The 27291-nt window shown below is 33.9% G+C and overlaps 1 protein-coding gene and 1 pseudogene across 1 annotated transcript in view; both read right to left on the reverse strand.

The window, feature by feature from the left end:
- SPTLC3 (serine palmitoyltransferase long chain base subunit 3) overlaps positions 1-27291 on the reverse strand; it is a 188834-nt gene that overhangs the window by 55310 nt on the left and 106233 nt on the right. Inside the window, exons 7-8 of the mRNA XM_003758184.3 lie at positions 26696-26801; positions 18406-18625 (exon numbers count right to left, since the gene is read on the reverse strand). Of these exons, the coding sequence (XP_003758232.1) occupies positions 18406-18625; positions 26696-26801 (326 nt within the window). The remainder of the gene's footprint in view (positions 1-18405; positions 18626-26695; positions 26802-27291) is intronic.
- Positions 1936-3094, reverse strand: LOC105749085 (annotated as a pseudogene).

Raw genomic sequence — 27291 nt, forward strand, 5'->3', positions numbered from 1 at the left:
GATAAGAGTGTATCTTAAGACCACCTGACTTGAAAGAGGAAATAGAACAGGGATTCACATTCTTGGTGTGATGAATAATTTTAGTTATGCAGACATGTTTAAAGCTGTCTTTTTGCCAAAAGTAGAACAGCTAATAATTTGTTGACTTGTATTAATGATAATTTCAGCCCTCAAAAATAGAGAAAAATGTTAATCTGATTCATTATCAGTGAGGTACTTGGTGATTGGGGATAAAAATGATAGGAATATTGGACAGTAATCACTCCCTCCTTTTAGTTTATGTAGAGAAGAGGAAAATCGGGGATAGTCAGGCTGTACCCTCAATTGGAAAAAAAAATTCCAAGAATTCAGAGATAGTATAGGGAAGATACCATGGACTAAAATCCTACAGGGGAAATTATAATAGGAGGGTTTGGAAATCTTCAAGAATGAAATTCTGAAGACAGAAAGGTGTTGGAATCTTTACTAAAGTGTTAAAACATTTCTTTACAAAGTGTTAAAGACATTGGAGTTAATTTAATCTTAGAGTTATTTTGGGCCAGAACTTGAAACAAGATACTAAGTGGAACTGATTGAACAATGCTTGTGTTCACACCTTTAGAGAGCTCAAGTATCTAAGTACTCAATGGAGTTCACACGAGAATTCAGGGCTGGCTTAGTCTGAATTCACACCTCCCTTGAAATTCTTAGGACCAGAGAGCACTCTGGGAGATAACCCATAATCCCTGCCTTGAGAAGAAGGAGTTAACCTTTGGGAGATGATATATATGGAGGAAGCTCTTGGAGCGAAAGAGAAATTTCTCCGGAACATCAACAGGGCTCTGAGACAGAACACTCTGGAAGAAAAGACTACTTGCCACAGAATGGAGATTGAGAAGCCATGAGACGGAGTTGAGCTGGAGGCTGAAGAAAGCAGAGGCAGGAGCCAAGGACAAAGCTGCAAGATCTCTTGGAGCCAGGCAGAGAGATAGGCCTCAACTAACCAGGCTAGTTTGGAAGGAGAAATAAACGTTTGCAATTTTTACCAGCTGCTTCCAAGAAAACCATCACAGAAAGGGAAACATTTCTGATGAATTGGAAAAATGGGAATTGTTTGAAGATACCAATGTTTATGCACAGGGAATTCCCCAACAAATTTAGTATTTTTGTTTTTTAATTAGTTTTATTGAAAGGTCAGAATATAATTATGCTTTGTTAGGCTACTTCAGCCAACTTAAATTTACAGTGATGAATTAGAAAGGAAATTCTTCAGTCACTCAGATATTTAGGAATAAATGAAGAATCCACTTGCAAAATACTTTGTAAAATGAAGCAAAAAGACACATTGGGGTACTTTGGTTTATCACTAAAGGGAAGGTTTCTTTTAATTTTTTCTCTTCCTCACAGCATGATGTCAAAGGAAAATTTGAACTAGTTATAGCTATTGTGGAAGTTAAGCTATATATTGCACTGATTATCCAACCCCATATGTCAATTTAGATTCATTAGTTTACAACTAGTCTAAAGTGCTCCAACTACCACATAATTAGTCAATTAAATTGCTGCTTACTTGAATCTAGATAGAGAGCTCACACCTCCCTAAATTACAGAAGCATTATGACAATACAATATCCCATACATATTACTTTCAAATACAAAACTCTCTCTATATATACTCTATAGTATTCCTTATTTAAAAGCTCTAGAGTTTTAGAATTGGCATCTTGTTTTAAAAGGGACAGTTGAGGTTTCAGATTGGCAGACTATGAAAATTTCCTGTACAATAAAAAATAATTTTTTTCCCTAAGGGAATGAGATCAAAATCATACTTAAATTTAAAATTTGTTTACAATTTTGATAGAATTTTATAATCACATTTAAATGGAAAATGTTAAACAAAACCAAATTTTTATAATTATTGCTTTATCTAGTTGTATAAAGCATTAGAAAGGTTGTTTATGCTGCCTTAAAGACTAATAATCCCAAGCATACTAAAGTTCATCATACCATTTTTCTGAAGTTGATCTGTTTTTATGTGAACTCATATCACAATTCAAATAACATCAACTAAAGTCGATCACATATTGCCATAAGTACTTCCTATAATCAGTATTAGTGATCCAGATACTACTAGATTGGATCAATATTAACTTGGTTTATGGTATAGTTTCCCATCCTTATTCTATGTAAGTTTTAGTTGCAAAAAAGATCAGATAGTCCTGACCACATTTCCAATTGAAGCACATATAAATCATTTTCCAACTATAGCCTATTTTTTCCTCTAGTCTGAAAACACCAATGCTAGCCTAAGTTGCTGTATTTCAGGCTCCACAGCTTAAATTCATTCTGATACTGGAGTCCACAGTTCTGATATGAAGTCAGCCTTCAAAATAGTTGAATCTCTTCACCATAAGAATCTTATTAAGTCCCAGTTTCAGGGATTGTTGGAAGATGAGCAATTTTGTAATAACTATGCTTCAACTGACGTGCGGTTCACCCAAACAAAATCTACTTCAACTTCTGAACATTTGGTTTAGAACACTTGTTTGATGAGTATTCACTTAGGCACTTTGCTACAAGTTCCTGCCAGAAGGTCAAATCTCTGCAATTTATCTTGGAATGTTTTTGAAGACATTCTATTCCTTCTGTCAATTCTATAAATTTCTGTGTTTGAATCTCCAGTGCAATTATACACAATGCCAATGCAGAAGGTTTTACTTTAAAAAACAGTCTTACAATGGCATGCCTTAAACTGAGCTTCCAGTATTTCAAAACTCAGGTTCTTTCTTCTTTCAAATGGTAAGTTTTCATGAATGAGTGAATAATAAATAGAATTGTAAAAACTGAAAGGCAACAGTAGATCTGACTTTCCAACATACCTTCTCTAATTGAGTCTTTTTTATTCTCATTTTATTTTTAATAGTATTTTCCTTTCAATTACATGTCAGGATAATTTTTGGCATTTGTTTTTATAAGATTTTGAGTACAACTTTTTTCTCCCTCCTTTTCTCCCCTCCTTTCTTCTGAAAGTGGTGGGCAGTTTGACATACAGGATATACATGTGCTATCATGTAAAACATCTTTTCCCTGTTGATGAACATGCACTCAATTTCCAATTCCTTGCCACCACAAAAAAGCTGCTACAAACATTTTTTTGCATGTGTAGATCCTTTTCTGCTTTTTATGATTTTTTTGGATACAGATTTAGTAGTGGTATTGCTGGATCAAGAGATATGTACGGTTTGGTTGTCCTGTGTGTATAATTCCAAATTGCTTTCTAAAATGGTTAAATCTTGCTCTTCTAATTTGCTTGTAGTGTCATCCGGTATGTGTAAATCATACATCCATTTTGATCTTATCTTGGTATATAGTGTAAGATGCAGGTCTATATTTAGTTTGTGTTCTTTTGTTTTCCAGTTTTCCCAGCAGTTTTTGTCAAATAGTGAATTCTTATCTCAAAAGCTGAGGTCAATGAGTTAATCAAACACTAGGCTATGATCATTGACTACTAACTTATTCTACTGATCCTTCTTTCTCTTAATTAGTTTTGATGACTACTGCTTTATAACATAGTTTGAGATATGGTATCGATTATCTTCTTTTGCATTTTTTCATTAATTCCTTTAATATACTTGACCTTTTATCTTTCCAGATAAATTTTGTTATTTTTTTCTATTTTTAAATAATTTTTGACAGTTTGGTGTGACTCTGAATAAATAATTTAGAGAGAGAATTGTCATTTTCATTATATTGGCTCAGCCTACTCCTGAGCAATTGATATTTCCCCAGCTGTTTAGAGCTGACTTTATTTATGTGAAAAGTGGTTTGCAATTGTCTTCTTATATTTCCTGGGTTTGTTTTGGATTATAGAATTTCAAGTAGTTTATATGGTTTCCAATTATTTTAAATTGAATTTCTCTTTCTCTCTTGCTGCTGGACTTTTTTGATCAGAGAAAGAAATGCTGATGATTTATGTGAGCTTATTTTATATCCTGAAACTTTGCTAATGTTAATTATTTCAATAGTTTTTTTAGTTGATTCTCTAGGATTTTCTAAGAATCCTCTGCAAAGAGTGATAGTTCTGTTTCCTCATTGACTATTTTAATTTTTTTGATTTCTTTCTCTTCTCTTATTACTACAGCTAACAATTCTTCAATATTGAATAATAGTAGTGATAAGGGACATTCTTACTTCAACCCTGATCTTACTGGGAAGGCTTTTAGCTCATTCCTTTTACAGATAATGTTTGGTGATGTTTTTAGATAGATACTGTTTATCATTTTAAGGAATTCTTCCTTTATTTCTATGTTCTCTATTGTTTTTAATAGATATGAGTGCTATATTTTGTCAAAAGTTTTTTCAGCATCTATCGAGATAATCATTATTTCTATTTGTTTTGTTATTGACATGGCCAATTGTGTTGATAGTTTTTCTAATAGTGAACCAACTCTGCATTCTTGGTATAAATCCCCTTTGGTCATAGTGTCTAATCCTTGTGATATCCTTGCCATAATCACCTTCCTAATATTTAAAAAAAATTTTTTTTCACTGATATTCATTAGGAAAATTGGTGTATAATTTTCTTTCTCTCTTTTAGCTCTTCCTGGTTTGGATATCAGTACTATATTTGTGTCATAAAATGAGTTTGATACGTCTCCTTCTTTAACCATTTTTTCAAATATTTCATAGAGTATGGGAATTAACTGTTCTTTAAATGTTTGGCATAATTCACTTGTGATCCCATTTGACTATGGGGATTTTTTCCCTGGGCAATGTTATTAATGGCATGTTCTATATATATGGGGTTAAGTGACTTTCCCAGGCTCACACAGCTAAAGAGAGTTAAGTGTCTGAGGGCAGATTTGAACTCAGTTCTTCCTGACTTCAGGGCTGGTGCTCTATCCACTGCGTCACCTAGCTGTCTCTCAATTTCTATTTCTAAGATGGGTTTATTTAGGCATTCTATTTCTTGCTCTCTTAATTTAGATAGTTTTTTTGGTGAATATTCACCAATTTCACCCAAATTGTTGGATTTATTAGCATATTATTGGGCAAAATGCTTCCTAATAATTGCTTGAATTTCTTCATTGGTGGCAATTTTACCTTTTTCATTTTTGATACTGGATATTTGGTTTTCTTCTTTCATTTTTTAAAACTCAAATTAACCCATGCCTTATCTCTCTTAATTAGTTTTTTCCTCCCATAAAGTCAGCTCCTATATTTATTTACTAATTCAGTAGTTTTTTTTAAACTGTCAATATTATTATTTTCACTTTTGATTTTCAGGATTTCCAATTTGGTACTCAACTGGAAACTTTTAGTTTATTTTATTTTTAGTTGCATTCCATATTCGTTGATTTTTTTTTCTTTTTCCATGTTGTTGATGTAAGAATTTAAATAAATTTTCCCCTATGTACTACTTTAGCTGAATTCCATAAATTTTGGTATGTTTTCTTATTGTTGTCATTCTCTTTAATGAAATATTTCATTATGATTTGAAAAGAATTTCTGCCTTTCTCCATTTGATTTTGAGCTTTTCAATACTCTATTGCATAGTCAGTTTTTGTATAGTTGTCCTGGAATGCTGAGAATAATAACAATAATTATACACACACACACACACACACACACACATATATATATTCCTTTTAGTTTCCATTCACTTTTCTCTATTATGTCTAATTTCTCTAATATTCTATTTATTTCCTTAGTTTCTTTCTTTTTTATTTTTAGTTCAATTTATTGAGTTTTGGGAGGGGACACTTGTATAGTTTTGCTTTCTATTTCTTCTTGTAACTTAATTGGGGTCTTCTATAAGAATCTGGATGTTATGCCCCTTGGTGCATGTGTGTTTAGTATTAATATTGCTTCATTGTCTCTAGTATCTTTTAGAAAGATTTTTTTCCTTATCTCTTTTAATTATTTTTTCTTTTTCTTTTTCTTTATATAATAAATTCTACTCCAACCTCTTGGCTTTACTTTGTGTATCTTTCCATTTCAAATGTGTTTCTTGTCAATAACATATTATAAAATTGTGGTTTTTCATCCACTTGGATGTCTATTTCTGTTTTTTTGGGAAAGTTCATTCTATTCATAGTCATACTTACGATTTTTAACTGTGTAGTTCCTTCCATCTTGTTTTTCTTCATGTTTGTTCTGTCTCTCACTTTTTACCTCTTCAGTGTTTTGCTTCTTTCTAAGTCAGTCCCCTCCCTCACTTTTACTTAATCTCTTCCCCACTTACTTCCCTATTGGTTAAGATACATTTCCATATTCAACTCCTGTATATGATTCCCTCTTTGAGCCAATACTGATGAGAATAAGGTTCAAGCGATACCTAGTGCTCACTCTTCCATTTCCTTTGATTTTATAGTTATGAAACTTGGCTATTCTGGTTCTTAGAGTTTTTATATTGGGATTGCTTTCCTGAGGTTATTGGTGAATTCTTTTAATGCATATTTTGTCCTTTAGTTCCAAGACATCAAGACAGTTTTCCTTGATAATTTCTTGAAAGATGTCCAGATTTTTCTTTTGATTATGGCTTTCATTGATCATGGCATTCATTGATTAAAGCTGATATTGTGTCTTCTGAATTTTTTTCCTATGTCAGTTCTTTTCCCAATGAGTTATTTAATATTTTCTTCCATTTTTTGTTCTTTTGAATTTATTTGATTAATTCTTATTTCATTGAATCATCAACTTCTACTTGCCCAATTCTCACTTTTATAGTGTTGTTTGCCTCAGTTAGCTCATGTACTTTTTTTTTCCATTTGACTAATTGTATTCTTTTTTTTTTTTACTTTACATATGTGAACTTTGTTTTTTTTTTCTTTTCCTTTTCTTTCCAAATTTATTTTATTTGAAGAAACATAATAAACAAAAAACAAACAACCCTCCCAAAAGCAATGCAAAACAAAATGAAAGAAAGAATGCTATCATGTGCCCAGCAGAACATCAGGGAGGATTCAAAATATATAATAACAAAAACCAATTTGAGGAAGTATGGATGTATATATATATATATATATATATATATATATATATATATATTAATAGAAGAACTTATATTCATGAGTGTTCATCTTTTCTTTACTTCATTGTAAATTGTTCTTTTGTTCTCTGCTGTGCACCTTATTTACTTTATTCTTTCCCCCTTTTCATCCCATCACCACTCCCAAGCAAACTACTGTTAAGAAAAGATATATTTATGTATATATATGTAGATATATACATACATACACTCACACACACATATGTCTTTCCTATCCCTGCTGACTCTTTCATTAAATTCTGCTCCAATTAAATTTTGGCTTACTATTACTTAACCTCTCCCCATCCAGAGATTCCTCTCTTGTTTTCTTCCCTCACCCTTTGCTTTCAAATCTCATCTACCTATCCCTCCCCACTTATTTCTTTACAGATTTTTGAGGGTGCTGTACCCTTCATGGTATATATGTAGGGTTGCCTATTGAACCCAATTCCAATGTGAGTGGGTTTTCAGAACTACAAGCCCTTCTTCCCCACACTAATGCCTCTGTGTCTATTCTTCCTATTTGTATAACATGATTACTATTTTTACCTTTACTCTGCTAATCTTTCTTTTGAGGTTACCCTATTGTTGATGTAAATATAAAGCATATATTTCCTATGTTTAAAAACATAAATATTTTGTACATGTTTAAACAGTTTGTTTATGTTGACTTCCTTAAAATTGGTCTTTGATTTTGGTTCTTATATGTTAAAATTTTCTGCTAAATTTGGGTTTGTTTGATAGAAAGTCCTGAAAATCTAAAAGTTCATTGAATGTCCATTTTTCCTCATTCAAAATTATACATAATTTTGCTGGATATGATATTTTTGATCCAGACCTAGTTCTTTTGCTTTTCTGTAGATATGATTCCAAGACTTATGGTCTTTTGTGGTAGCTGTTGACAAGTCTTGCATAATTCTAATGTAGCTCCAGCATATTTGAATTGATTTTTCTTGTTTCTTGCAAAATTTTCTCTTTGATCTGTTTTTTTTTAAAATTTGGCAATAATATTCTTGTGTGTTTTCCACACAGGATCTCTTGGAGATGGTGATGGGTGGATTTTTTCTATTTCTACCTTCCCCTTATGTTCTATCACTCCAGGACAATTTTCTAGAATTGTTTCTTGCATTATTGTGTTAAGGTTCTCTTTTTGGTCACAACCTTCTGGCAGTCCAATTATTCTTATATTTTCTCTTCTTGATCTGTTCACCAGATCTGTTGTTTTTCTTATGAGATGTTTCATATTCTGCTCTACTTTCTCATTCTTTATGTTTTGTTATTTCTTGGTCTTTCATAGCTTCATTGGCTTCCCCTTGCCTGATTCTAATTTTCAATGAGTTATTTTCATCTTTGAGATTCTGGACCTCCTTTTCTAATTGGTTAACTTTTTTCATAATCTTATTGTTTTTCTTGGATGGTTTTTTTTTTTCTTTCCTGTCTCTCATTTGATTTTTGAATTCTTTTCTGAGTTCATCTGTAAATTCTCTCTGGGCAGGGAGCCATTTCATGTTACTCTTTGGGAGGGATTTTTTTTTTTTTTGCTAAAGTGTCTTCTTCTGAAGATGAATCCTAGTCTTCCCTGTTCCCATAGTATGTTTCAATGGTAGGATTCTTTCTTTCTGGTGCATTTTTTAAAATAAGAGGTATTAGTGTAAGTACTTCTAATTGTGGGAGTAGGGTAATGGTGCTGCAAATTTCCCTTCAGTTCTCCACTCTGGCCAGGAACCCTAAACTAAGAGCTCCACTCTCCTGCAAGTGCCTACAGACAGCAGTACTCCTTCTCCACTACTTCTGCCCTTAACAGGTGTTGGTTCCTTCTCACTCAGCATGGCATCTCAGCAGCACATTCTGTTCATTCTGTCTTCCTGAACTCAACCTCCACCTTAACAAACAGTCTAGAAGATAAAAGTTTCTGTGGTTTCTGCTGAAGGTCCAGCCACAACCAGCTAGCCAGAGGGGGCCCCACTTGATGTTTCTGCAGAGCTAGCCAGGAGGTGTTTGCACCTCAGACAAGTTAATACCAGTTGGGGGTCTTTCTTCAGGTCTTACTGGGTTGTATCAGGAGGTCCTCTGTTGGGGGAGGCCCCAATTTTTCTTGATTTTTCACTAGTTTGCCCTGAGGCACAAATTTGTTCTATTTGTGGGGCTAATCAGGAGGGCTTGAAATTTACCAACCATCTGCCATCTTCCCAGAATCCTCTGTCCAATTGTGTTCTTTATGGAGTTGTTTCTTCTGTGGATTTTTGTATCTCATTTGCTATATGACCAATTCTACTTTTTGAACAGTTGTTTTCTTTTTTCCAAGTTATTGCTTCTTTTTTTCATGATTCTCTTGCATCATTCTCATTTATTTTCCTAATTGTTTCCTACCTCTCTTATATGATTTTAACGTTCCTTTTGGAGTTCTTCTCTGAGTTTTTTCCTAGGCTTGAGACCACGTCCCATTTTTCTTTGAAATTTTGTGCATAATTGTTTTGACATTGTATTCTTTTTCTGAGATTATATTTTGATTTTTCCTGTCAACATAATAACTTCCTATTGTCAAATTATTTTTATAGAAGTTGTTTGTTAATCTCTATTGGACTTTTTCCTTTTAAATTTGAGCTCTGTTCTTGGGGTAGCAGGGGCATTGACTTAGACTTCTTGTTCTAGAGGTTGTCAGTGCTGGCTGGTTGTCAGACCTGGTATTGTATTGATGTTACCTTGAGGCTCATTGGACACTCTCTTATCTAGTGCTGAGCTAGGGGATTGTTGTGGTGGGTAGTTGTTGCTGGTAGAGGTTGTAGGGGTTTGGCAGTTTACTGGGTACTAAGCTGGGGTTCTAGTAGTTGTGTTTGGAATGTTCTGAGGCTAATGGGGTGTTTATTTCCCTGGGACTATATTAAAGCACATGATTATCTGGCATCTGGAGATTGCCTATTTTCCCAGGGGTATACTCAATCATGTGGCAAAGTCTCAGTGCTGGAAGTTGCCTGTTTACTTAGGCACCAATAGAGTCAGTGTTTACTTTTTTTGCTTGGAGCTACACAAAAGCACATATGTTGATGGTTGTCTGTTTGTCTGGGGCCATACTGAAGCAGGTTGAGTCTAGCCACTGGATACCTCTTTGCCCAGGGCAATGTTGAAATATTTGGTGGCTCTCAGAACTGGAGTTTGCCCATTTCTCTGGCTATTCCAAGGCCCATGGGAATCCTGGTGTTCTATTTGCTGTTCCATTGCACTGGAGCTCAGGAGCTATTGCTAGTTTATTGAGGTGTGACTTGTTGCTGGTTTGCTGGGATGCTTCCTGTTTTGGACACATTCTTTTATTTAAGTGAGATGGACCTTTTCTACTGATCTTTCCAGTTTCTTGTATTCAAAAATTGTTTCACTTTATCCTTTTGCTAGTTCTGGTATTCTAGAATTTGTTTTGGGATGCTGTCTTATGGTTGTTTGGAGGTGAATACAGGACAGTTATTGCTATTTACTGCTTACTCTACTATTTTGGCTCCTAAAGTCAGAAACTAAATTGGTCTTGGTTTACTCAGATCAAAACAGTGGCTAATGGGCATTTCTTTCTTCTTATGTCACTTTTACAGTCATATAGAAGCAACTCAATTTCACATATCCAAGATCTAAGAAAGTTGTACCTTGGATCAGGGGAGGCGGAGCCAAGATGGCGGAGAAGGCACATGAGACTTTCTAAGCTCCTTTCATTCCCCTCATAACCAACTATTTTATCCAGCCTCAGAAATAGCTCTTTACTGCTTAAATTCATGAAGATAAGAAGCATATAACTTACCAGCTGAAGTCAATGTGGAAGATCGCCAGGAAAGGTTTGTCCTGAGGGGCCAGGAACAGACCAGCACAGGCAGGGAGAGGCTAGTGTCCTGAGCAGACCAGGGGCGGGGGTGATCTCTGTGGCTACAGAAGTTATAGGTACCACTCTGCTATAGGCCAACTGCTCTGCCTTGATTACAAAGCAGTAAACTGGCAGAGAAATTAAAGCCTAAAGCAGAGGGTACTCTAAAAAACCGACAGAGCCTAACACTGCCTATAGCTACTCAAACCCGGAAGTGACTCAGGAGACTGAAACACAGCCCTGCAGCTACATCCTGCAGTTCGGGGCTTTTGCGGGGGCAGTTACAAACCCACACGGCAGGGGGGCACAGCCTGGGCAGCCTCTAATCAGCACAGTGGGGGGCTCGGCCTGGGGCAATAGAACTTCCCCAACAGGACTGTGCTTCCCGGAGCAGAGACACTTCTGGTCCATGAAAATCCATTCACTGCTCAACTGCTAAAATCCACAGCCCCAGTGCGGCATTTGGTTATAGTGAAACCTACTGCTGCGTCCCACCCCAGGGGTAGTCATATCTCATACAGCAGGGGTTCTTTGCGGATTTTCAGCTCTGCCCTGCAGGCCTGAATTGCTTCCAGGTGGGGAACCTTTCCCCAGAGCACTCCAGTACCTTGCTGCTTTTTGCGCCAGCAGAGGCAGCCACCCCCCAACACTTCCACAGCTCTGCAGAGGGCTGAACCCTTGGTCCAAGGCAGACCCTAAAGGCTTTCACAAAATGAGTAAAAAATCAAAAGGACAATTGATAGTTTTACTCAGAAAGAGAACAGCTTTTTCAACCCTGAAGAACTAATAGCAGACAATTTAAATTTTTGGGTCCCCAATAAAAAGGCTCTTAGAAGAGACTATTAAAAACCAAAAAGAGACTAGAAGAAAATGGGGAAAGAGAAGTATCAAGACAGTACAGAAAGACATAATCACTAAAAGAAAAAATTTGACAAAGTGGAAAAGAAAAAACCCCTGAAATGTAAACTAGAAAAGGTAAAACTCCCGAAGTGCAGGGAAACGAATTTGGGAATTGAGAAAGAAAATAACTCACTAAAAAAAATTAGTGAAATGGAAAATAATTCCATAGAGCAAAGACTATTTAAAAACTCAATGGACATATACAAAAAGAAGTAAAAAAAGCAATGAAAAAATAACACCTAAAAAATCAGAACTGAACAAAAGAAATGACTAACTTTGAGACAGGAAGAATCAGTCAAGCAAAACCAAAAAAAAATGAAAGATGGAAAAAAAAGTCAAATTTTATTTGAAAAACCGGACCTGGAAAATAGATCAAGGAGAGAAAACCTAAGGATCATGGACTACCCAAAATTATGATGAAAAAGAGCCTAGATACTATTTTACAGGAAATTATTAAAGAGAACTGCCCAGAAGTAATAGAACCGGGTAAAATAGGTGGAAAGAATCCACCAACACCTTCTGAAAAAGACCCAAAAAAAGACTTGAGGAATATTGTAAACCTTCAGAATTTTAGATTAAAGAAAATTTAAAGCATCCAGGAAAAACAGTTCAAATATCAAGGTGCCAAATAAGGGTCACACAAGATCTGCTGCCTCAACATTAAAGGACCGGGCCTGAATTTGATATTCCAAAGGCAAAAGAACTTGGAATGCAGCCAAGAATAAACTACCCAGCTGTTTGACATTTTTTCCATGGAAGAAAGGTTTAATGAAACAAGAATTCCATTTTTCTAAAGAAAACCCGGTAAAAGGAACCTTGAGAACTGTATTTTGTTGTGGATATTAAAAAACACATGTAAATTTGTTTTACTAATAGCATAAAAAGGGTAAAATGGAAAGGAGTAGTGTGGGGGGGGAGATAAAAAGGGGAAATATCCCGGGATGAGGCAAAGGAAAACCACATTCTGAGGGAACTTAGAGGGGGGAGGAACAGGAATCTTACTCCCCATCGAGTTGGCTCAAAGAGGAAATAATTGACAATTTGTTTTACAAGAATCCTCTCACCCCTTAAAAAGGGAGAAAGGAAAAGGAAAAAGGAAAAGGAATACAAGAAAGGGAAGGATTCAAAGGAGGAGGAGGATACAAAGGGGGCTGGGTGAAGGGACCTGTTTAATACTGGAAGGGGGAAGGAGGGCAAGAAAAGAAAAGCAAATCTGGGGAATTAGGATGGCAGGAAATACAAATTATAACTTAACCTAAATGTGAATGGGATGAACTCCCCCAAAAGAGGAGGCAGATGCAAGACTGGATCAAAATCAGAACCTCAATATGCTGTTTACAGGAAACAATTTAAAACAGGGAGATAACATACGGAGTAAGGGTAAAGGCTGGGCAGAATCTATTATGCTTGGTGAAATCAAAAAAAAGGGTAGCATCCTTATCCAGATCAAGTAAAAGCAAAATTGATCTAATTAAAAATAAAAGGAAAACATATCCTTGTTAAAAGGTACTATAGGCAATGAAGCAAATCAGTATTAAAAATATCAAAAGCGTTAAACCTAACTTCCTAAAGGAGAAGAAAGGAAAGAAAGAAAAAATGACACAAAACTATAATACGGAGACCTACTGACCTAGATTTAGATAAACAAATCACAAAACAAATAAGAAAGAAATTAAAGGGAAAAGAATATTAGAAAGACAGGGTATGATAGATCCTTGGAAAACTGAAGGATGAAAGGAAAACTTTCTTCCAGCAGCTCATGGAACCTACAAAAATTGACCATTAAGGAATAAAGATCCAAAATTAAATGCAGGAAGGCAGAAAAAAATGCTTTCTTTTCAGATCACAATGTAATAAAATCTCTCCAACAAAAAGTTAGGGTAAATAAATAAAAAGCAATTGAAACTAAATAATCCCTTTAAAGAAATGATTTGAAACACTTATAGAACAATTTTTTCCCCAAAAATAAATGGGAACATCTCCAAAATTTTGGATGCAAAAGGGTAATAAGGGAAACTTTTGCCTGAGGCACTTGAACAAAATAGAAAAGGAAGGTCAATGAATTTTTAAACTTAAAAGCTAGAAAAAGACCAAAATTAAAATAATCAATTACTAAACTTGAAATCAAAATTAAAAGGAGAAATTTAATATTGAAACTAAAAAAAACTATTGAACTAATAAATAAACTAAGAGTTTTTTATGAAACAAAACCATAAAATTGATAAACCTTTGGAAATCTATTTGAAAAAGGAGAGAGGGAAAATCAAATTATAGTCTTAAAAAATGAAAAGGAGAACTTTCTACCAAATAAAGGAAATTAAAGAAATAAAATTTCCAACTTTAACCCAATAAATTTGAAACCTAAACGAAATGGATACATCCAAAATATGGCTTCCCAGATTATCAGAGGAGGAATAAATTTTTAAATAGTCCCATTTCAAAAATGAAAAGAAAAGCTATTAATCAACCCCTAAAAAAGTCCCCAGGACCAGATGGATTTACATGGAATTCTAACCAAACATTCAAAGAACAATTATCCCAATTTTATAAACATTTTTGAAAAAAGTAGGAATGGGGTCCCACCAAATTCCATACACAGACATGGAATTGATACCAAACCGGGGGAAAAACAAAAGAAAATTATAACCAATCTCCCCATGAATATTGATTTAAAACTTAAATAAAATAAAAAAGATTCAGAAAATCATCCCCAATAATTACCATGATCAAGTAGAATTTAAACCAGGTAGGGGCTTTAATATTAGGAAAACTATAGCATAATTCCAATTAATAACCAAATTAAAAAAAACCCTTATGATCATCTCAATAGATGCAGAAAAAGCATTTGATAAAAATCCAACATCCATTCCTATTAAAAAACAATTGGAGTATAGGAATAAATGGACTTTCCTTAAAATAATCAGTTGGGATCATTTAAAACCAGAGAAGACTATGTAATGGGGACAAACGCAACCATTCCAATAAGATGGGGGAAACAAGGTTGCCCAAATTTCACCATTACTTTTAAATTGTATTAGAAATGCTAGTTTGGAATAAGAGTGAGAAAGATTTTAAAGGAATAAAAATAACAATGAGGAAACCAAATTATCCCTTTGCTGATGATATGATGGTAATTTAGAGCCCCCAGAACTACAAAAGTTATTAAAATAATCCACAATTTTGAAAGGTTCTGGATAAAATAAACCCACATAAGTCATCAGGTTCTTATATATCATAACAAAAAATAACTAAGTTACAAAGAAACTTATTTAAATAACAAATAATATAAAAATTTAGGAATCTATCGCCAAGGGAAAATCAGAAACTTTTAAAAACTACAAAAACACTTCCACACAAATTAAGTCTGATCTAACCAACTGGAAAATATTAAATGCTTTGATTGGGGAGCAAATTAAAAAGATGAAATACCCTAAACTAATCATTTATTTAGCGCATACCAATCAGACTTCCCAAAACCATTTTTGACATAGAAAAAAACAACAAAGTTATATGGAAAAACAAAAGGTCAAGAATTTAAGGAATTAATGAAAAAAAATCAAAATGAAGGTGGTAACTTAAGATCTAAAATTTTATATTATAAGGCAGGGTTTTAAAAACTATCTGATTCTAAGAAATAGACAGTTTGATCAATGGAATAGGTTAGGTTAAAGGAAAAAAACAATAATTTTAATTATCTATGTCGAAAACCCAAGACCCCATTTTGGGATAAGAAATCTTTTTGACAAAAATTCTGGGAAAATTGTAAATTAGTATGGCAGAAACAGGAAATTCCAAACCCTTAAACGGACACCAAGATAAGGTAAAATGGCAGATCTAGGAAAAGAATGAGATCATAAATAAATTGAAGAGCATAGGATGTTTATTTGATCTTGGAAAGGAAAGAATTTATGAACAAAGGCATTAGAGATCACTATTGACTACAAATTGAAAATTTTTGATTTTATTAAATTGAAAGTTTTTGAAAACAAAACTAATGCAGGCAAGATTAGAAGGAAACAATAAACTGGGAAAACATTTTACAGTGAAAGGTTTATAAAGGATATTTAAATATATGAGAATTGCCTTAATTTATAAGAAATCAAGTTCTCCAAACTGATAAATGGTCAAAGGATATGAATAGACAATTTTCGATGATGAAATTAAACTTTATACTCATAGAAAGAGGTTCCAAATCACTATTGATCCAAAATCAAATTAAGACAACTCTGGGATACCATATTACCTGCGATTGGCCAGAATAGGGAAAGATAATGCAGAATTTGGAGGGGATCGGGAAAAAGGGAACCGATAATTGTTGGGTGTGAAACACCAGCATTCTGGAAAATTTGAACTATGCCTAAAAGTTATCAAACTGTGATACCCTTTGATCCACAGGATTCTTTGGCTTTACCCCAAAGAGTTACTAAAAAGGAAAGGGACCTGTATGTGCCAAAATGTTTGTAGCAGCCCTGTTTGTGTGGGAAGCTGGAAAATGAATGGATGCCCACCAATTGGAGAAGGTTAGTAAATTTTGGGTATATGAATGTTATGGAAATTATTGTTCTATAAAAATGACCAGAAGGCAATACAGAGAGGATTGGTGAGACTTACATGAACTGATGCTGAGCAAATGAGCAGAACCAGGAAATCATTATAGACCTCAATAATGATACTGTATGAAGATGTATTCTGATGGAAGTGGATTTCTTCAACAAAGACAAGATCTAACTTAGTTTCAATTGATCAAGGATGGACAGAAGCAGCTACACCCAAAGAAAGAACTAGGAAATGATTGTAAACTGCTTGCATTTTTTTCTTCCGGTTATTTAACCTTCTAAATCCAATTCTCCCTGAGCAATAAGAAAACTGTTGGTTCTGCACATTATCTTGTATCCAAAGATTATTGTAAGCTTTTAAACATGTATAGAACCTTTTGCCATCTTGGGGAAGGGTGGAGGGAGGGAGGAAAATCGAAAGAAGTGAGTCAAGGGAAAGTTGTAAAAATTCCCTGGCATGGGTTCTGTCAATAAAAAGTTATTTAAAAAAATGTTGTACCTTCATTTTGGATAGAAATCTTACCAGTATATTCACAGCTAGAGAATTCTCTGTGTCAGAACCAAAGAACTGCTTTAGATTAAGATCTTTCACTTCGGAGTCCCTAGTCTTGCAGTCATCCAAAGATCATTATGATAAACAGATTCAACTAGTTTCAAATAACAGATCTTTAGCTGACATCTGAACTCCTTTCAGCAGAACATTCAGTTGGTGTAGGAGTTTCTGAACTTCAGTTGATATTAGTGTCCCTATCATCCTGACTTCCTCTCAGTGGCTTTTCCTTGGTAGCAAGTCTTCCTCCTCCTCTTTCTATACCCTGAAAAATTAGTCCATACATTCTGTACAATGTGGAAACTATATGAAGGAGAGGAGATGGCAGGCACTAGGGGGAGGAGACACTGGAGGAGATTTCTAGGGCAGCAGCTCCAGAGATCTCAGAATAATGCCAGTTCCAGATTGTAGAGTGCTGAAAACAAACATTTTATAACTACATATATATTTGCTGATAATAAGAGCAACTAACAAGATAACTATAAGAGCATGACATGCTTCTGTTAAAAAAAAATGGATCAGGAATGTTAAAGCATGGAATAAATCCAGTCTCACTTAGTACAACAAAGTGGGCATCAAGGGAAATATAAGTACTAAAGAAGAGATAGGATTCTTTTCTTGGGTATAGATGTTGCAATAACTCATGAGAACAGAAGGCAAAAAGCTCTTCCTTTTTTGGGTGAGATTTTTGTTTTCTCTGCCAAATGTAATGGCCTTTGCTACAGAGGTGACAGGGGAAAATGTCCAAAGGGAGATGATAGCCAAGATAAGTTAATAAATAATAAAAGTACAACTAGTTGTCATAGAAGAATTCAAGATTAGGGTAGCCTTAAATTATATACTTGGGTACTTAGAGAACTAATGAATTTGATTGCCGAGTCACTTTTAGTGATATTACAAAATTAGAGAATGAGAAATTTTAAAAAATGAAGTGAAGAGAGTCTGCAAACTATCGTACAATCAATCAACTAATTGTTATTAGGTACTTATGTACCATGTATATTGCAAAGCTCTGCCCATATAATAACAAACAGCCCCTATCACATGAACATCAAGGTGATCAGATCGGCCAATATTTAAAGAAACTGTCGGAATATTCATTGGAAGGACAAATACTGTGGATGAAATTTGAATATTTTGGCTATATAATGAAAAGACAGGGCTCATTGGAAGATACCTCTGATGCTGGGAAATATAGAAAACAAAAGGAGAGGAGAATGGGAGAAAATGAAATGAAAAGATAATGTCATGGAAGCAATGAATATGAGCTTGAACATCTTCAGGATATAATGGATTATAAAAAGACCTGATGTGCTATAAATCATGAAGTCATGAAGAGTTAGACATGACTGAAAGACTGATCAACAACAAGAACAACAACATATTTGAATATGAATGTAAGCAGTGAGATGTTCCATATTATATGTGGCAGTTTGATTTCTTTTATGGCTGGGAAATCTTGTCCTATTAAATTCACATTGATGGAATTAGGCTTTTACCAAGAGTTTATTTTCAGGATGCATATGCTTTACTCAGGTACATTTTTTACCTTTCTTCCAGCTATGTATCCTCCAGCTGCTCCAAAGCTTTTGGTGAATGTTCCCATGAACACATCAACATCATTAGGATCCATTCCAAAGTAATCCACAACCCCCTGGCCTCTTGAGCCTAAACTTCCAATACTATGAGCTTCATCCAAGTAGAGGTAAGCTTTGTATTTCTTCTTTAAGGCAACGATTTCAGGCAAACGCACAATGGAACCTTCCATGCTAGATTATAAAGAGAAATGCTAATATCATAATTTATCCTCTGGAAAAAACTTTTATTTCTTTTTTTGTTTGAATACAGATAGGACACTTAGCTAATTCCATATGTTGAAGATAGATACTTACCATTTGTTTTCTCTGAGATACATTTTAAAAATCTTAGTTAAAATTTTTTCAATTAAGGAACATTTTAAGTGTTTGAAAATGAAGGCTGTGCATCTTTGCCTGAAGAATTAAAATAAATTATCTGTTGAATTGACATGTTGACTTTGGTGTCAGGGTGAGGAAAGACTTTATCTCAGTTTCTAGTTTGTTTCTAGTTTAATTGTTATGTTAAAAATAACATTATTTTTAATGATGGAATTGATTCAATCATAGGAGAATCTAATTGATTCATGATCCATGTGATGATAGGTCCATAAATGCTTACTTGACTAATTAGACTCTATCAATCCCCTCTTTTGAGTTGGTGAAAAATGAACATTACAGTGACAATGCCATAAAGGAACTCTGAGTCTATGACAAATTAAACATAGCAAAATAACATACAAGTAGAGCCAGATTCACTGTTTCATTGTAATAATTGATTTATATCATATGTCTAATAGTTTCCTGTAGGTGGAAACATTTTTTAATCCCCTATCATATGCTTATTTGTATTTTAATTTATAAGCTCCTTCTCCTTTTGGAATTAGGTGGGATATAAATTTTATTTAAAAAGCAACATCAAATTTATGTAATTAACTATTGAGATTTTAAGCTTTTAATAAGTTTTCAGAACACTTTGATTACAAAATATTTATGCATAGTTTTGATTGGGTTAAATGATTATTTCAGTTTTAAAAAATATAAAATAAGTCAGTTAAGTCAAATTGCCGATTTTAATGTTTTCTTTTCCTCTACTGAATTTAACTATAAATAAGATTAAATTTAATGCTTTTATCACCCTTTTTAAACATCTAAGTGACAGGTTAGTTTACATAGTAAAAACAGTAAAATTGACATGTACCCCTAGCTTAATAGGTAATAGGTAAAAAATTAGATAAAAAAATACCACAAAAAAAATCTCACAGGCACATTTTTGTGTGTGTGTGTGTGTGTGTGTGTGTGTGTGTGTAGACCGAATTAGCACCCTGGATATCTTAGAATCAGCTGGAGTCAGGATAAGCAAAAGTCTTTGGTCTTTATTCTTGGACTTTAGGGGTAGAAGTGAAGGGTATGGACATAGGATCTCCACGACCTTCCTTTTCCACCTCCACCGCCCTAGTAACTCTGGCTTGTCTTACTCCACCTCCTAATCCTTCCCACAATTCTCTGTATACACCAAAAAATTGACCCAGCACAGAATAGTGGGAAAGGCCATTTTCTAAGCATATGGTAATGGAGTATTGTCCAATCGGTAGTTAGCCTTAAATGTTCGATTGTCCGATCTCAATGCATCAACTCAAGAGTTTCAGCTCTTTACATATGTGTGTGTGTGTGTGTGTGTGTGTGTGTAGGTCATAATTTGAGTCAAATTAAGACTGGCTAACAAAGACTTTAGCTTCAGCACTTTAATATTTGCTTTTGAACTGCATTTAGAAACATACTAATAGTGTTCTATGCATTTATTTCTTTTTAGAACATTTTTTCCTTTAAAATGGAGAGCCTTTCCTCTCTGTCTCAACATTATTGGAAGAAATACTCTTCAAATGTATCTCTGAGCACAGGTAGTTGCTGAAATCAAGTTCAACTAATTGAGATGATAGTTGTAAAGCATTTAGCACAATCTATCAGATAGGTACTTAATAAATCCTTTTTCCCTTCCTCCTTTCCTCTATGTTATTTACCTGACTATATCAGTCAATATTCTTGGAATTCATCCATTCTTAATTGACCTTCCTTGAACTTAACTTCTCTTTTCTTGACCTATGATAATGCCCAGATCTTTCTGGACTCCCTTTCCATGGTATTCAACTTTTCTCTACCCTAATATTTAGTGTCTACCAGTCAGAGGTCCTCAAACTTTTTAAATAGGGGGCCAGTTCACTGTCCCTCAGACTGTTGGAGGGCGAGACTATAGTAAAAACAAAAACTTTGTTTTGTGGGCCTTTAAATAAAGAAACTTCATAGCCCTGGGTGAGGGGGATAAATGCCCTCAGCTGCCGAATCTGGCCTGCGGGTTGTAGTTTGAGGACCCCTGGCTACCTGATGCTTTATAGGTAACTGATGTCTGGTCCTGACTTTACATATCTTCCTGTTGTGGCTTATATACTTAGCATGTATTGTACAGTATGGTTATCAGTTGTCTGTGATATTCTCCAGTAGATTGTAATCTCCAAGAGAGTACAAATTGTGTTTTATGTACACTTTATACCTTTTTCATTGCTTTGAACAGAGTAGGTGCTTAGTAGGCATTTAATTGAATTATGTTATGCATTAGTATGAAATAACATTGTTCATTTTGGCATTCAACAAATTAGTAAATTAAATATATATATATATCTTTATATATGTATATATAGTTATATCCATTTGCTCTCCATCCATCTATCTATCTATCTATCTATCCACAAAACACCCAGTTTGTGCTAGGGACTCTGTTAAATCTTATGAAAGGCAATGATAGAATATCTGCCCTTAAGAGGATTTTAATCTAATGAGACATACCATGATACTTCCTCAAATAAGAATGATACAAAATATAAAGTGATAAGGATAAAAGAGGTTCAGATAAAATACTGATGACGTCAGGGAAGGTGTGGCCAAAGTGGACCTTAAAGGAAGAGGATTTCATAAAATAAAATTTAGAAGAGAACTTATTGTAGGCATCATCCATGATCTTTGAAATTACCGGAGATGGGAAGATGAAATTAAAAAGAAACCCAGATAATAAAAAGCCTTAAATGCTAGGCTAACAAATTTATTTTATTTTATTTTTTAGGAAACAGGTTGAATATTTTTGTGTAGGAGGTGATATGATCAGACCTGTATATTAGGAAGATTGTTTTTCCTTTACCTCCTTTCCTTTACCTTTCCTTTACCTCCAACTGTTTCCCCAGCTCTAGCTGGGGAAACAGTTGGAGGTAAAGACATCAGTAGATTATTGCATATAATAAATGATGAAGCACTGAACTAGGGTGATGGCAATAAAAGAATAGAGAGGAATGAACAGATGCAAAAAGTGCTGAGGAGGTGTTGACAGAGATTAGCAACTATAATTGTATATGAGTGGTAAGGAAAAAGAAAATCAAAGATGACTGTGGTTTTACAAGTAGGTCAATGGGAAAACAGAGGAGCCTTTTAACAGAAGTAGATACATCAACAAGATTAAATTTGGAGATCATGAGGAAAGAAGTTTGTTGTATTCCAATGGAGTATAAGGTAATTAAAGGCAGGAATAAGTTGGAGTATTTTTGTTTTTGTATTTTCATTACTTTATATAAGCTAAATCAAGTCAAACATAATATGGCATATATGAGATTAGGATATATCTGTGAATGGAGACAAAAGCAAACATGATATGATCTAACCAGGCTTTGATGAGATTTGCATCTCCCTTATTTTAAACACTAAATTTATTAGAGAAACTTGTGACTAAATTGACTTTTTAAAGCATAATTTAATGCATATTGAGAATTCACATTGAAAATTCAGCTGATTAAAACCATCAATTTTTTTCCATATGAAACATTGTTAAACTAAGGCCTCTCATCTAAACTTGAAAGTTAATAAATATTTTTTAGTTTAAATATAGAATTTTATATTTATACCTTTTAAATTTCAGTGTAATGCAGTGGAAAAGAAAGTACTGATATTATAATCATAAGAAATAGGTTCAAATTCTACCTTTAGCACTTATTGTTTAACTTTAAACAACTCACCTGTCTGGGTCTTATTCTCCTATTTCAATGAGAGGTTTGGATGAGATGACTTTTGGTGTCTCTTCCAGCTCTATATCTTTAATTCAAGATTTGTTGCTCAGCTCTGTGTAGCCTTTTTTGAATCTTAATTTTGTCTTTTACTCTTTGACCCTTTGGCATTGACAGATTCAATGAATATGCCTGTCATCATGTGTTTATGTTAGCCAGACTCCCATCATATAGAGATCTGGTCTTGAAAGACATAATCCCAACTCTTACACATAATGGCTACGTGACCCTGAGTAAATCACTTAATCTGTAAAAACTCCTGGTAATTCTGCAAGATTATAAATTTACAAAAGACTCTAATCTGCATTATTAGAAGGAATTTCTTCTTCTAGGAGTTCCTGATACTAATGACTTTCTACTTCCTAGCCCTAGGCTATAGAATAATAATCTATGGATTAAAAAGTGTTATACAGAGTAGGACCAAAAACTGAATCTTGTGGCATACCAATAGAAATTCTCTCATAAAATGACATAAATATATTAATTAAGACTATGTATGATCATTATGCAGCTAGGATTTCACTGAAATATATCCAACCTATATATTTTTTATCTTTTTGAAAAGGATACCATAACTATCATATCCCTTGAAGAAATTTATATATCTCTGTATCTAGATTTTATTGATTTATAAATCCAATAACCATTCATAAAAAGGAAATTAAATATGTTTAGCATTATCTCTGCTTTTTTGTTACTACTTCTGGGTGAACCTTTATGGAATTATAGGAACTACTGCTTTCCTTTTTAAGTACCCACAAACTTCCCTATCTGTATCATACAGCTCCCTATTTTTCCTTGCATATGTACACATTAGTAATTTTTTTTCACATTTGGTTCCATCAGAATTTAGCACAGAGATGGGAGAAGAGAAGACTTATTTGTGTTCTTTTCAAGTACATGAAGAACTTTGGGTAAAAGTTACTATAGGTTTTCTGTTCATTCTTTTGATAGCTGTCCTAAATTCAAGTAGATCACTTTTCTCTGATTATATTTTGAAAGTTGTTACCTTCTAATTTTCTGCTATTCTTCTCTTTTGAATGTTATAACTGATTCTCTTATGTTTGCCATACATCACAGCTGCAGCACTTGGTGCAATGTGCATTTGTCCAATAAAGGTCCTGTATTCACTTTCCTTTTTCAAGTTAATGCCATTTTTTCCCATTCATAGCACACTGATCTACCTTTTAAATATAATAACTATTTAGTGACACTAAAATGGTGTTTTATAAATGTAAGTGGGATCCAGAAACCATCCGTCACTTGACACTTGGGTTCTAAATATTCCTTAACCATTCCTTGACTTTTTCTTGTATTTGTTACTTTTGTAAGGGATCTTGGATCAGTGATAATAGAAATAGCAGAAAAGAGGAAAAAATCATGATATCAGAACTGAAAGCAGCCCAATAATGCTGTATGTATGACTATCCACAAATTATATACAAACAAAATATTTAAAAATAGAAATTCTCATATTATTCTTAAGAAAAATCAACTAGAGGTATTTTAATCACTGTTGAGTTATGGCAAAGGTTAGAAAACAGTCACACAGAATCATAGAATGATTGAGTTGCAAGTATAATCTAGTTTGACCTTTTTTGTTTTAAAGATGAAGAAACCAAAATCCAGGGAGATTATGGCCTATTCATAAGAATTTTTGGGTTAGAGATTATTTTCATGGTAAGTTTCACATACTCGTTTGAAAAAAAAAAAAAAAGAAAAATCATTCTCTTCTAAAAAGTCCCTAAAAGCTTTATTCCAGGATTCTTTGAAAAGAACATATAAGAAAAACAAATACATAAACCATAGATTAAGTTATAAATATTAGAGACATTTAAACTTGAATTCTGGTGCAATTTCTTGATTTCTGTAAGAAATCCATAATTTTTAAGTCTGTATTGCAGATACTGTGGCAGAACAGTATTGGGATTTAGATGGGATTTAGGAAATGAACAAAACCCAGTCTTTGCAGTGGTTTCTGTAGGTTGGGTAACTGACAAGAATATTTGACAGTAAAATGCTGGTGGTCCTCTTAATTTCGGCTTTGATCAAAGTGTTTAAAACTTAACTTTCCTTTAGTTGTGCCAAGTTGTGTTTATTTGCAGTTTGGTTCTGTTTATTCTGCTTAAAAGGAGATGTCCAGTCTGCTCTGGCTCAGCTGATCAGCTTTTAAGCTGTTCCAATCCTGAATGACAGGTGTTTAGATAAGAGTTGGTTTGTTCTCTCACTCCAGTTTTATGGTGCATTGCAGCTGGCACAAATTACACAGGAGGAAGAAAGAGGCTTGAATCTGTGACAACATAAAGTCAATTTGACAATTTTTTTTTTTTTTTTTTTTTTTTGAGTAGCAAGTTCAGGATCAATGAGTAAGCTAATTATTCTAATGTTCTTTCACAGTCTTTATGCATCCTGGTTGTCACCTTGTATTCTAATAGGTCTTAAAGAAAACCAGTGATTGACAATAGACTATAAAGGCCAAGTTTACAACTCTACTAGTATGTGAAACAACCAGACCCACTGGATCAGGTATGGGAAGGTAGATGTGAGAAGACTGTCTATTTTGCTCCGATCAGCAGCCAGGATAAGAAATGCTGCAGTCAGTTTTTTTTTTAAAGACAAGAAAAATTTGAAATTTCAGTGTATGAAAAAAAGTATTTGTTGACAAGAAGTACATTTCTTTTCTTTTCTGCTTGTCATTCTTTTGGCTAAAATTATGTTACTTGAGTTACTTTGTAACTATACAAAAAATGCTGCTCCTGCTTTTCCTGCCTTACTTGCAGCAATGCTATTAATTTTCAGATGCAGGAATTACCATTTCATTCATTTTTTTTCACTTTTAAAATAATTATCCCCTAGAAACTTCCTTTCTAATTACTTGAGATTAGGATTAATTAAAAATTCATTTGGGAAACATTCTGCTGAGTTAATAGTTCCTCTGCATAAATAGCAAGTAAGATAGCAAAGGTACTACTTTGAGGGATCTTCCTGCTCCCTTAATAACATAAATATAAAAATCTTGTGTGGACAAAATTGAATTTGAGGTAAAATCTTTCTAAGCCAAACTATGAAGAGATTAGTAGCCCCTGTAGCCCCATAGTCTAAATATAATAGGAATACTTCATAAGTTGTGTTTCTCTTAGTAAAAATGGCTTTCAACAGATAATTCATAAGGATACTCTAAGGCAGCCCTCAATATATTCTATGATTAGATATGAAATGTCATGAGAATTCATGCCAAACAATATCATAGGATAAAATATCTTTGTAACCTGGGATTTTCAATATATGGTAAGCAAAGTTTATAAAAAGAATCAATTCAAGTTAACTCATTTCCATATGCATGCCTCCATAAAGCAGGTTGAAAAATTCCCACAATAAAGAACCACATCCAGAGAAGCAGACATGAGGCAAGGAAAAAGCTTCCTAACAATTAGAGCTATTCAGAAATAGAATAAGCTGTCTGGTGATATTTGGCTGTACCTTGTTAGAGGTCTTAAAGTGAAGACTAGATGATATATTTTGAGAAGAGTATGAAAGATTCTTTATTCAGATATCAATTGTATTATATGATCTATGAGGTCAACAAATTCAGTTAAGGTTTTAAATACTTACTATGTTGAAGGGTACTGGCTAGACACTGCCAAGTAGTCTCTGTCTGTTTTTATACAATATCCCTTTCAACTTTAAGGTTCTGTGTGATTCTGCACTTCCAGTGATCTGACAATGAAGGTTACTGTATAGATAAGCAGATGAGAGCTTGATGGTTTACTAGAGCACTCTCAGACCAGATTCTTTGTAGGTGACTAACTTCTCATACCTATGGAGTATGTAGATCTTTTTCTGACTGTCAAATTTATTTTTTGTTATTTCTCAGATGTTTCAATTATATCTGACTCATTGTGATCTGATTTGGAGTTTTTTCTTGGCAAAAATACTAGCATGATTTGCCATTTCTTTCTCTATTTTACAAATGAGAACATGGAGGCAAACAGGGTTAAGTGACTTACCTAAGGTCATTCAGCTAGTAAGTGACTGATGCCAGATTTGAACCCAAGAAGATGGGTCTTCCTGACTTTAGAACTGACACTCTATACATGATGCCATCTAATTGTCCCGAATAGATTTTAGACCACAGATTAAAATACCCTGATCATTCACATACCTATAGATGCCTTCTACTAGAATGAGGATTTTTTTCCATGCTCTTCGACTTCGGGGCTGGCCATAGATCACAGCTTCTCTTAGTAGCTTCTCTAGACTTTGCATGTCTTTAAATAACAAGCAAAAAAGAAAGTGACTTATAAGAGTGAGATTTTTTTGTGTTCATTTTAGTTTCTAATGATTCTCCATTATTTTAGTTTCTAGCTTAAAAATATCTTTTCTAAGATCAATGTTAGATTCAGATTTAAAAAGATACATCTATTCCCCCTTCCCCCCCCCTTTTAGGTAAAGAATAATTACAAAGAAGTGACAGTAATATCCCATCATCAGGTTCCTCATTATAGTAATTGTGATGATATTAATGATAATTAGTATTATATAATGCTTTAAGTAATTTACATGTATTATCCCATTTGATAAAATTTGTATTTTAAAAGGACTGAGAAGGTTTCTCTTTAACTAATATCTCCCTATCCCATGGATTAGTGGTAGAAATCCTGTAATTAGGGATTTGTTTCATTGCTTTTCTAACTTTCATTTCTCTTCTAAATACTAGTTTTGCATTACTAATTGCCTGCTGGAGTCACTGCCTAGATT

This window comes from Sarcophilus harrisii, chromosome 2, assembly GCF_902635505.1.
Source record: "Sarcophilus harrisii chromosome 2, mSarHar1.11, whole genome shotgun sequence".
NCBI classification, from domain to species: Eukaryota; Metazoa; Chordata; class Mammalia; order Dasyuromorphia; family Dasyuridae; genus Sarcophilus; species Sarcophilus harrisii.